Below are 13,366 nucleotides of genomic sequence, written 5' to 3'. Positions count from 1 at the left end.
CATCAAAGAATATGAATGTCTCCTCAGAGCACTGGGTTCATGTAAGTGACAATATAGAGATCAGATACCCAAAATGGGAAGGATAATAGCATGAAGTGGCCGGCTTACAAACGTTATAGGTACTGGAATATATTGATAGGATTCTAGGATCAAGGTGTAGGTATTACTTAACTGCAATTGTTTGACATAAGGATTTTTTTGTTTTGTTCACTTCTAGAATGCTTTGTTTAAATGAGGGTAGCACATATTGAATTGTTATGCGTTTTAGTTTTATCCTGTTAGGTGCATATATGATTTCATTTTTGTTGGTATTAAATTGTATGTGGCTAAAGAATTGTATGAAAGTGTCAAATTAACAAGGGGTGGTCTGTGGGTAGTAATATAATCTGTTGTCAATTTGAGAAGATTGAGGGAAGGGTTGGAGGTTAGTCTGTCAGTCAGTTCCTAGCTTAATGACCTCATTTGGAGGTGCTAAGGAGATAAATAGCTCACTGGAGGCAGGAGACAGGTTCACTCTCAGTGAGACATTGAAGCTAAAAAGACACATGGAGATCTTCTAGTGCCACCATGTGGAGAACCATGCCAGCATTGCGATGCTTACAATGCTACTGGATACACAAGGCTTTCCACCCACTGGCCTGTGATCTTCCGGCATTCAGCGTCATTTCATATGTTTCATGAGTCTGAAGAGGACTTTATAGATTAGTATCAGAAATATGGGCTAATATCAGACTTATGGATTTGATCTTGACTGGGCTGGGATGTTTTCTTGATGTACAATTTCTCTTTATATAAAGCTTTTCCTTATACACATAGGAGTGTCTCTAGTTTCATTTCTAACAACAGACATATTTTTCAACTACTGTTGTCCTCCAATTGCCAATAACGACCAATGCATCTCAATTGCATGCTTGATCAATTTCAGACTGAAGATGTTGGCAAAAATCTTCAATTTTTGCAACACTAGCTCTAGTGGCTAGTGGCATAAATTTGTAGTTTATGAATAGTTGTGTTGAATGGCTTTCCTTATATGGGGACTGATCCTATCACAGAATTGTATTTAAAAATATCTTGAAATGTTTTTTAACAATGAGTGCACCATCATTCCTTTCAAATCTATAATTTCTGGCATAATAATTCACATGATTTTTAATTCAAAATGACCAATAGCAGTCCATTTTTGTCCACTAATGCCTACAATGTCAATTTTATACACTCTATTTTATGTTGCACAGCTTCTGAGCTTCCTAGATTCATACTTTATGCATGCAAATCCTCATGATTAATACATTTTTGTAGCTCTTTCTTCTCATTTGGGGCATGGCTCATGAGCACAGGAAGATCTTGAAGGCTTTGCTCCTACAGGTTTTACTCCATGACATTATTACGGTCGACTCTACTTTGAGAAGGCAGCTGTTCTTCCATCATATTTTGAGTGCCTTTAGACCTGATGGACTCATCTTCTGGCACCATCTCTGACAATATCCTGCTTCCACTCGTTAGTCCTTCAGTACCTTACAATGTTTTTATGTTGTTCATAAGGTTTTCAGTGGCTAATCCTCAGGAGTGGACAGCCCACTCCTTCTCCATACTACCCTCTTAGTTTGGAAGCTTTGTTGAAGCCTGTTCCCTTTGGATGACCCTGCTGGTGTTTGAAATGCCACCGACATAGCTTCCAACAGCACAGCAGCACACAAGCCATCACAGCCTGACTAATTGATAGACAAGTGACTGCATGACATGTAGAAATTGCAAATAGCAGTAGCTCATTTCTTGTTGCAGTAAACTGCATGGAGCCAAATCCGACCCCCTCTAGATTCTGTCTTGCCACAAAGCAGGGGCCAGATATGCATCCACATTCCAAATGTTCATTACCTTTCCCACACCAGCCGTGCCTACCTTCATCTGTCCTGTGTTCAATAATTTGTTGCAATGGCCACGCTTTACTCATGATCAAGGAAGTTTATTAGAAGAGTTAATTGCTTACCAAAAGTCAGAATCAAGGAACAGTAATGATACTATCATTGGTCCACAGAATCCTCTCTGCTCAGGGTGAGAGAAAAACTGAGAAGTCTTTTCAGTCTCTTTCTCCCATAGAGAAGGAAGAAGTCTGAGAAAGGAGATTCAACTAGTAAGGAGAAAATCACTTGAAAAATACTCTAAAAACATTAAGTTAAACATATGTGAGCTAATGTGCTTCTTCTTTTTTTCTTTTTTCTCTTACAGGTTGAAAGATGTCTTCTTGGAGCACTTGTATTAGTTTGATCATTTGTGAGCTCCCACTACAGAACAAATTAATCTGGGTTTCTTGGTTCAAAATTATTCTTATTAAATAACCCACCCCACAAGCAAATAATCTAAGGTAGTCTCTACTCTTAGTAAACAACCAAAAACCTATCTTTACCGGTAATTTTTAAAACAGGCTGAATGGCTGCATGTGGATGATTTGCATAGTTTAAATATGTTTATTATTTTCTTTTTTATTATTTTGAATTAAAATAATTTGAGAGCAACTGAAACTGCTCACAAATGAAAAGAATGTCTGGAAACTCATTGTGGTAACAATGGTATAAGAGTGCTTGATGTGGTTGAACTATGGAGTGATGTCATATATGCATTAGCTCCCAATTAAAAATAGATTTTTTCAAAAACTTCAAAAATTAAAAATAAAAGAGTAATTCCATGTATGACATATTTTAAAAACTCACTTCACACCTTCAGAAACACAAACACAGACATTCAGTCACATATATGCATGCTTTATACATAAGCATGTGTGCACATGTTGAAGTCTTTAATTGGGGTGAAATGTTTCTTGTGGGGAAGGTTAGCAGTAAATGAGAAATCTTTTTTTATAAGGATAATATTTATATTTGGGAAAGGGATAAAGGAAATTGAATATATACTTGGGTCTCTTGATTCTTAACTTGGAAAATATTTAGGGTATGTAGGTGACATTGAGTTAGTTTCAAATCAAAGGGGTACAACAAAAATTGTAATGAAACACGGGGGGGCCACTTTCACGGTTGTTTTATTTGAGCCCATTGTTTCAACTACTGTGTCAATCCTTATTGCTAAGGGTTTTCCTCTGTGTTTGCTGCCACTCTACTATACCAAGCATGATGTCCTTCTCCAGGGACTAGTCTTTCCTGACAACGGGTACAAAGTACAGAGATAAGTCTCAACATCCCTGCCTCTCAGGAGCATTCTGGCTGCACTTTTTCCAATCAGATGTGCTTGTTCTTTTGACAGTCCGTGGTACTTTCAACCAGTATTCACCAGCACCACAATTCAAATGTGTCAATATTTCTTTGGACTTCCTTATTCAATGACCAATTTTCACATTCATATACGGCAATTGGAAGGGTTTGGGAAGGCATACCTCAGTCCTCAAAGTAAAATCCTTCCTTTTCAACAATTTAAAAAAGAAGCCCTATCGGTGTACTGGTGACTACTTGGGCTGTGATCCCCATGGTTGATAGTTTGAACCCACCAGCAGGTTCACAGGAGAAAGACTGGGTTTTCTACTCCCGTAACCGACTGTTGGAAAGGCACAAGGGTGATTGTGTGTCACCAATGACCCATGAATCGATGGCAGCGAGTTTGCTTTGTGTGGGCTGAGGGTGGGAATAAATGTAACTACAGAAATAGGAATTATATGTTTTTAAATGACTTTTACTCGGTTCTGACAAAAAAAATGACCCAAATAAAACAGAAGTTGGATCCCGGATGTGTTGTAGTGGTGACATGTTGGGCTGTGAGTCATCAGGTCAGCGAGTGGAAGCAACCAGCTGCTCTACCGAGAAAGTGGAGGCTTCCTATTCTAGTAAAGAGATACAGTCTCAGAGACCCACATGGGGCAGTTCTTCCCGGTCCTACAGGATGCTTATGAGTGACAATAGACTCAAAGGCAGTGAGCTCATTGTTACAACAGAAGGGAACTCTGTTCCTTTCTGCAGACTCCTCCCATTTGCTGCCCATTGTCAGTCACTGTGTCAATCATTCTCTTAATTAGTCTTCCTCTTTGTCACTGACCAGAACTGTAGCCAGCACAATATTCTTTTCTAGTGACGGGTTCCTCAGGTCACATGTGTGAAGTACATGAGGCAAGAGCTCAACACCATCCCTTGGAGGAATGGTGTGCTTCCTCCATGGCAAATTAGTTCTTCTTCTGGCACCATGTGACTTTCAATAATCTTAGCCAAAACCGTAATCAAATGCATCAAATCTTCTTCAGTCTTTATATATTGGACAAAAATAAATAATATGTATTTTAGGACTGAAAATATGAAAATTTTACCTACTGTTCATCCTAAATTATTCATGAATCATTACAAGTACATCCCAATTTTCAAAAACTGTGAGAATATTACATGAAAGGGGCATTTCTGATAAGAATACAGTTGTGAATTTTTATATGAAAAGACTAACCTGGATAAATTTGGATGGGCTCAATGAACTCCCATGGGTCTTAAAAGATAAGAGGAAGAGAGTAGTATAGATGAGGGAGATGCAGAAGAAGAGGAAGATAGTAAGATAGGAGAAGAACTCAATTCACAATTGTTAGTTTAAAGGCTTATACAACTACAAACCATGCATTAAAGTGTCCTGTAGAAACTGAGTTTGTTCTTTACCTGATAACAAATGGGGAAGCAGAGATCTCGGCTATGAATTTCCAGACAACTGAATACTCTCGACTCTGTAAGCGAGGAAGGAAACACAGGCTCTTTTCCCCAGAGCCTTCAGAAAGAAGAGCAGTCCACACAAACATTTTAAATGTAATCCTGGGAGTATAGTGCTGGACTGTGTCCCACAAACCGCAAGAAAACGATGGTATGGCAAGTTGAACCATCCACATCTAAGAAAAAAGGGAAGGTGTAAGACTTTACCTCCAATGTCCTGGATTAACTAATACAACCAACCCAGATCATTGTGTGAAGAATATAACCACGTTCTGTTTTATATATCCAAATGCAACTCCAGATGTATAAAGGGGGATTGTATCGACGATACTAATGTTCCACATGTTTGGTGATGAAGGTAATTTCTGGTTCCTAACTTTTCTCAGTGTTGTCAGTGTCCTGTTGTCATAGGAAGTGTGTCCTTAGCAATGTAATTTTGGTGTTTTAGCAACCCTAGTCTGATGGGGTTAAAGGACTATTTTGGAAGATACTGTGCTTTGACTTTATGCCAACATGATTGTACTTGTGTGGAGATAGGGGTGGATTCTAACCTATCAATCAGGGGCCGTCTAATGATGCTTCCTTGTGAGTGTGGTCTTTTTGAAGAGAGACAGTAAGAGAAACTGTCTTTCTCTCTTGCCCTTCCACCTCCCTGCTTGCTGGGGTTCTGTCTGGCTTCAGGTTTTGGTCCAGGTAAGCTGATATCACTGAGCGCCAATGTGGCAGTTGGCAGCACCATGCCATGTTTCCATGGACTTTAGATCAACATAACTGTGCACTCTCCAGCTGATGACCTCCCTGCTTCCCACATCACCTTTCTGCACCATTAGCTGGAAGTCACATGAGCCTGACGAGGGGACCAACTAACACGGAACCTATGGACTTGATTGGACTGGGCTGGGATGCCTTCTTGATATAAAATTACTTCTTGATATGAAGTACTTTCTTATACATATAAGATGCTCACTGGTTTTGTTTCTGTAGACAATCCAATGTAAGAGAGTTATGTAAGTGTTTCACCTTCCCTAATGTAATGTATGAAGTTTCCCGAATATAGTAAGTTTAGATACATCTCATTTGTCTTCGCTAGAATTTATTAAACTTAAAGGACCAATGGGCTAGTCATATGAAACATGTAAGAATGATTCATTCGAACATTCCTTAGAGGCACAATTCAGTGACACCACTCATTATTTATCACAAAATTCAACCGTAACCATAATCAATTTACTAATTATTCTATCATCTTAGAAATAAATGTGTGGGAAACTGAGGACCTGGAAAAATTTCTACGTGGTCTATTCCCAGCACTCGTGACTACAGAGCATGGCATGACATCCGTATTAGGAGGCATGCCTCTGCATTAGGAAATATGGGGAAAACCTGAGTACACAAAACTCCAGGAAGGGCATTTCTTCCCAGCACATCTGCTCCCATAAACATTTGACCAATTTGTTTTCTACAGACGCTTGACTCCTCACGTACACCGATAAATTTTGCTTATCATAAAGAATGTTTGCTCCTCTTGCATGCCCTTGATTACTCCTGAATGCTTGACATACCAAGATCAATACAGTGTCATTTTGTTTGATGTATGTGATTAATGAGAAGCTTGCATGCCTCAAGAGCTACAGAGACCCATAGGTGAATACACTCTGGGCTCTGCTCCCTCTTCTCACTTCTCCTGAGAATGGAGCGGAGTCCCCTACGCCCCATTTTCTGTCTTCTTTAATTGCGCATGTCTCTCCTTGGGGCCATTCTACTTTGGCCAGACCTCACTGAAGTGTAATATTCGCTCTGAATGACCCTTTTTGTCCTTGACCTTCTCCCCCTACTCTGTAACTACTATTGAACATTGGTCTCTAACAATATTCTAAATATGTTATGTCAAGTGGGATGACAATATTTTCCCCGCCTCGCAGGAGAAACTGACACACTATTTGTCCATGTGTAACTGACTTGTTAAACTCATCATAATGTTTTCAAGGTTCATCTATGTTGAAGCATATATAAGAACTTCATTTGTATATGAAGCATATGTATAAACTTACTTTTGCAGCTGAGTAATGTTCCATTTGATGGAATATCACATTCTTTGTATCTATCCATTGGCTTATGGTCATTTTGGTGGTCACCATCTTTTGGTTATCATGAATAGCATTGGAGTTACAGATGATATATAATGTCTATTAACAGTCTTTCTCTCAGTAGGTTTTACTATAGATTTAGGAGTAGAAAATTTTGAAAACATGATATTTTTTTTTACCATAAGAGTATTTTATTTTAACTTGCTGATTATTTCATAGTCCCACCAGCAATGGATTTCTCCACTTTTTCACTAACAAATAGACTTCCACTTGTCAAAATAATAACCACTTTAATGGGTGCTGAAATAATAACTCATTTGTTTTTATTTAAATATGAAAATGCTGAATATTTTTGTTTCAGTTGGTATTTATATATCTGTATTTTGTTGAAAAATCTATTCAAACTCTTTGCCCATTTTTTTCTTTTGATAGGGTGTGGGAGGTTACTTTGAGAATCAAGGTTCACTTGACCCAAAACATATTTGCAGTTGCCTAAAATACTTGTGAGAGTTGGACATTGAATAAGAAAGATCTAAGATGAATCGATCCATCTGAGTTGTGGTGCTGCAGAAGAGTATTGGAAATGCCATGGACTGCTTAAGGACAAACTGATCAGACATAGAAGATGTGTGGTCAGAGTGCTCCTGAGAGGTAAAACTGATGAGAGTTTTGCCTCACATACTTGAGGCATGTTGTCAGGCGAAACCAGTCCCTGGACAAGGACTTACTTGGTTTTTAGCAAAATTCAAGGGCAGCAAGAAAGAGGATGGCCCTCTAGGAAATGAATTGATACAGAGACTACAACATAAGAACAATTGAGCATGGTACAGTGCCAGGCAGTGTTTCATTCTGTTGTGTATGAGGTTGCTATGGGATGGGATGGATTACATGACACCTAACAACAATAGGTGTGCTTGGTATATTCTAGAAGGTAAGTAATTATTAGATATGTGGTTCCCTAACAATTTTATACTAATCTGTATGTTTCCCTTCACTTTTTGACAAGGTTCTTATATAAACAGGTTTTATTTTTCATACATCAACAGTGAATCGCTAAACAATTTTAACAAAACCATTGTATTTGCAGTAGCATTAAAAATAATAAAATATCCAGGGATAAAATTAAAGAAACAAGTGAATGACTAGTACAATGAAAACTATAACCTATTATAGCAGATATTAAAGAAGATCTAAATAATTGGAAAATATCCAATTTCATGGATAGAAGACTTAATGTTATTGTCTATCTAATGGAAAACAACATATGTTTTCATTAGAATCCAACAAAATTTCAACATTTAGGCTTCTAATGGTTTGCACCCAAGGCCTTGAGTAACAGGTAAAATGATTTGGTTTAATTAGAAATCAATGTGGGAGTTGTTTCCCATGGCAGCGACTATTTACTATTTAAATAGTACTATTTGCTCTGAGAGCAGGATGGATTTTAGAAGATGTCCAGCCTCTGTGGTAACAAAAGTGATTTATTTAATCTTTACACAAAGATTGTTTGTCATTTTCTATTTGATTCTTAGCACAATCACCAAAGATCAGGATGGGTTTTACGTTAATCTTACAGGTAGGCATGAACTAGCTCTGCTCAACATAAAATTCATTTTTATGTCTATCTCTACATTATAAGCATCAACAGAGAGCATTCAATTTTAGAAAACAAAAAGAAGTAATGCTCTCTCTTTTGTTTGTTTCAAAGAATGTTTACCTACCCATTGTATACTCATTGTTTTCACGGTTATAAGATGAAATGAGAACAAAATTCAAACAGTTCTGTATAATAGATACCAAAGTTTATAAGGTTATATTCTTTATTATTGACTCATATCAAAGGGAAACATTTATGTATGGATTGCTATATATTAAATACAAATATATATTAAATACATCACTTCAAATGTATTATTGTACAGAGAATTAACCATGTAGTAAAAGGACTTCTTAGAAGTACGGTAGATTTGTATTACACTAAAATCAAAATAATCATTTGTGTGATATGAGTTAAGTTCCAAGATAAGCAAATCTGAAATTACTAGGGATATTATGGCATGTTTTACAATTTTATCATTAGACCCTTCTTGTGGAAGGCAAGATACTCTGAAAATCATTCACAAATTTATAATATTAATTTTATCTTGTATTTAACTTTGAACTTGCTCTGGGTTCTAGCAATAATCGGGAATATTTTCTTCTGTAATGTAAATGTTAGCATTGCCTTTACCCCAAACATAATGTAGTGGCCAGGAACATAGAGTGTTTGAAGAAAAATATAAATGCCATCAGGGATATCTAGTTATTTTGTTTTTGAGTTATAAATATAGTAACTTCTAAAAAGAGGATAAATTCAGTTTGTATTTAAATAATCATATTATTCTTATATTGAAGTGCCTATTCATTGACAATCAGTATAGGAAAAAATGGAGGGCAAAAGTGAGGTTTCAGTGTATTTGATACTAGAACACATCAGAACACATGCTTCCAGTTTTCAGGTTCAATAGTTGCTCTTTCATGCTAATTGTTTCTTACACTGAGTTTCAGGTTTCTTTTAATGTACACTATATTACTTGATTAATGAACCATAATACAGGGGAGCATTCCCCGGTTCAGAGAAGAGTTTATGAAAAGACTGGACACAGTAATAGAGAAACAATTTGGGAGACTCTGATTAGATCAAGTGTAGTCAAAAGATACATAGTGTTGAAAAAATTCAACAAACAACTCTCATCATTTGCATGCATTAGGCTTACAGAGGTCAGTGTTTGGTACAGTTTTATAGAATGGTGCAGGGAAAATAAGTATAGGCTATGTAGTTTAACACAATTAAAGTCATATTGGCAATACTGCCTGCTGGCCACCAGTTTCTGACGATTCTTGACACCGAGTTAGAGCATTTTAACACTCCCTACAGTAGTATTTTTGCTGGGAGAGATTTATAAGATAGTGTTTTGGAAGTCCTTACTTTACTATTCTGTCTCGAATACTGCAGATGCAGAGAAATAGGTTACTTGACTTCCTTCACTAATAGCAGTAAATCCTCTGAGTGCCCCGTTTTGGCAGCCTGCTGTCCCCATTATGTCTCCTCTAGGACATGAACCAGGCTGAATACCTTGAAGGTATACTTACAAAGGGTTTCCCATGATAGCCGATGATTCTTTGTGTTTTGTTTTGTTTTCTATAAAAACTAAATTTTATTATCTTATAGTTCTGGAGAGTAGGCATCGGAAATTAGGATGTTGATTGTTATGTTCTTTTTTTTTCTTTTAAAAATCATTTTACTGGGGGCTCTTACAACTCTTATCACAATGTAAGAGGGATAGTGCGTTTGAAGTTTGCTCCTCCAAGTCAGACTGTTAAATCAAGCTATTAGAGGTTCTAAAAAGATTACTTAACAGTGTGCCACAAAAAGGGCCTGATTTTTGTGGATGGGTGACCAGTTTTGCCACCTTGACAGCACACCCACGCATGTAGCCATCTCAGTGCCCCAGTTTTGGGCAAAACCCAGCATGTCTCTTTTGCCCCATGCACCTGACTCACCTGGCCTTGCTCCGTGAGACTTCTTTTTGTTTCTGCCAATGAAGAGAAACAGAAAAGGACAGCACTTTGATGACATAAAAGAGGTGAAGAGAAAAACAAAGGAGGTGTCATCAGTCATCCAAACAGATGAATTTGAAAAATGTTTCCATGAATTGAATCTCAGATTTGACCAATGTCTTACTTGTAATGTAGAATACTTTGAAGGTTGATTTATAAAAACAACAGCAACAACAGACATCTTAAGTACAGAGCTTTGAAAAGATCCTGGTTTTGAGGGGTACCCTTCTTATAGAGGAGTCTCCTCTTTGCAAGAAGTTAATCTCCATTGATTGGTCTCCGATTCGTGCAAACAGTTAAGCATTAGAAAGCTAGCCCAAAACTGACAGTATGAAAATAATTTCAAGTGTTTCAGAAGTTATGTCAGGCAATGTGCTCACAAAGGTCAGAGCATTAAGATCCGTACCGAGAAATTCTTCTCCAAATACATGGGGTTGCCATTAGGTTAAAATCTACTAACAACAACAAAACAAGCTATAATTAGCTATCTGTTTTGACTTTCAAATAATTAACATATAATGGACAATCTATTCATCAATACAGGAATCAATGAGGGAAAATTCTACTTATTTACGAGGGGAAATAGCTGAACATGATGCTTTAACGTGCAAAAGAAACACACACACACATAGAAAAGCATTGTCATATTCTTTATCTGTAGTGTAGGTAGGCCCATCCTTACCACCTAGGACTTTATGCATTTATAGAATATATTGAAGGGGCTGTTAAATCAAAGTATAGGATGCTAATCAATTATATTTCATTGAACAAAATACTATGCATTGCATAGAAGAACATATTTGATGTGCTAAGCTATAGATATGTAGGTGCATCAAGAAGAAAATTGCTTAATAAAGATTGATAATAACAGTCAAACATAGGTGTGTACAGCATGCTATGTTATGCAAGAGAAGAAACTGACTATACCAAATGAGTTTGGCTAAAGGACAGCAGTCAATAAGGCTGTAAATGTTTCAAGAAAATATAAGAAAAATGGAAGGTAATTTCCATAATATTGAACCGGAGCATATAAAGGAAAGGATGACAGTGTTTTACTTAAAATTGTTTGCTTGATCATGAATTCTAGACTTACTTATTTTTAACACCTTCCTGACTATAAAATCCAAATAACAATTTTAACATCTCAGTTTAGAGAGCTTCCATTAAAATATCGATACAGATATAATGATAAAATGCTAATCCATATCATTTAGTAGTTAGCACATCATATAATGTTTTCTATTTTAATAGTTTGATATACAGTATGTTAGAGCTAAACAAGGCTCTGTGATACCAAAGGTAAATCACTAGTTTATATCAATATATGCAACTCTAATAGATGATATACAGAATGTTTATTTGGATAAAAATTAATTTTCAATTGATTATATTGGAAAATAATTGAACTTAGATAACGCAACCATGCCAGTGAAAAGAATGGAGTAATTGGGACCATTAAAGATAATTTAAGATTTTTATATTTTATTAATTGATAACAAGGACAGCAAAATTTAAAATCATATAGCTCATCACTAAGAAAAAAATAAATAGAAGGCACTTTTGGTAAAACCTTATAAAAATGTGTCTTATGGAGTCATTGGGCAATGTTTGAATATAATCTTGAATAAATTGTCATGTATAGAATCTGTTCTTATAGGGAATTTAAAATAGTCTAACATATGTCATCTCCAGATTCTAAGTGAGATAGCAAAAGCCCAAAACATAGAGTAACTTGTTCTTCTGGTTGCACCTTTCCTACAGGTAAAGCCGGAAGTCAAAAAAGCAGAGGGTAATGCTTCCACATGGGTGCACTTTGTCCTGCTTGGATTCTCAGACCTTTCAAATCTCCAAGGCTTTCTATTTGGAGCGTTCTTCTTCATGTACATGATCATCATAGTTGGGAATAGCCTCATCATCATATTAACCAGACTTGATCCTGCCTTACAGAAGCCCATGTACTTTTTCCTGGCAAATTTTTCCTCATTGGAAATCTGTTATGTATCAGTCATCATCCCCAGGATGCTTGTGAATCTTTGGACTCATAATAGAAGCATTTCTTTCCTGGAATGCGCCACCCAGCTCTGCTTCTTTCTTGTGCTGGGGGCCACGGAGTGCTTCCTCCTGGCTGTGATGGCTTATGACCGCTATGTGGCCATCTGTAACCCTCTGCACTACCCTCTAGTCATGAACCAAAAGGCGTGTGTCCAGCTAGCAGTTGGCTCCTGGGTCATTGGAATTCCAGTCCAGATCGGACAAACAGCTCAGATTTTCTCTCTGGATTTTTGTGCTTCAAACCAAATTAACCACTTCTTCTGTGATGTTCCACCAATTATTCAGTTGGCCTGTGGGGACACCGCTGTTCATGAGACATTTGTTTACATCATAGTTATATTTATTGCTGCCGTTCCTTTCATGCTGATCCTGGCCTCCTACAGCAAAATCATGTCCACCATCCTGAAGTTGCCAACTGCCTCAGGAAGAACTAAAGCCTTCTCCACCTGTTCCTCCCACCTGCTGGTTGTGGTTTTATTCTTTGGATCTGCCTCTATCACTTATTTCAGACCCAAATCCTTACATTCCCCCGGACCAGACAAAGTAATTTCCCTTTTCTACACCATTGTGACTCCAATATTCAACCCCATGATATACAGTCTCAGGAACAAGGATGTTATTGCTGCACTGAGAAAATTATTGTTTAAAAAGTAGTATGATGTTGGGAAGTTTGCCTTAATGGTCATTTGTGCTATTCTCACACAGTGATATATTGCACAGTCATAAAGAGAAATGAATTCCCTATGTATGCGAACATGGACAAAGTTTGAAAGCTGTATGCTGCCTGAAGTAATGATTCACATAAACACAATTTTTTTAAGTTTTTAAGATAAACTTCACTTATGAATTTCATATGTATTTCACTTATTGAAATAAGCAAATATCCAGAAAGCAAAGTTTTCTACTGCATATGGAAGGTCAGGTTTGTTGTTTTTTGCCTCAGAG

The 13,366-nt window shown here is 37.0% G+C and overlaps 1 protein-coding gene across 1 annotated transcript; it reads left to right on the top strand.

The window, feature by feature from the left end:
- Positions 1-12,106: 12,106 nt before the first annotated feature.
- On the top strand, positions 12,107-13,075 carry LOC142445718 (olfactory receptor 10AG1-like; the record flags this gene model as incomplete). The annotated part of the gene is made up of 1 exon (XM_075547649.1): positions 12,107-13,075. A coding segment is annotated over one exon (969 nt), but the record flags the coding sequence as incomplete, so codon positions are not given.
- Between the last annotated feature and the right edge of the window lie 291 nt (positions 13,076-13,366).

The sequence above is a fragment of the Tenrec ecaudatus genome, chromosome 4 (assembly GCF_050624435.1).
Source record: "Tenrec ecaudatus isolate mTenEca1 chromosome 4, mTenEca1.hap1, whole genome shotgun sequence".
NCBI classification, from domain to species: Eukaryota; Metazoa; Chordata; class Mammalia; order Afrosoricida; family Tenrecidae; genus Tenrec; species Tenrec ecaudatus.
Note: the sequence above shows the minus strand (reverse complement) of the source record. Positions and strands in the feature narration are given on the sequence as shown.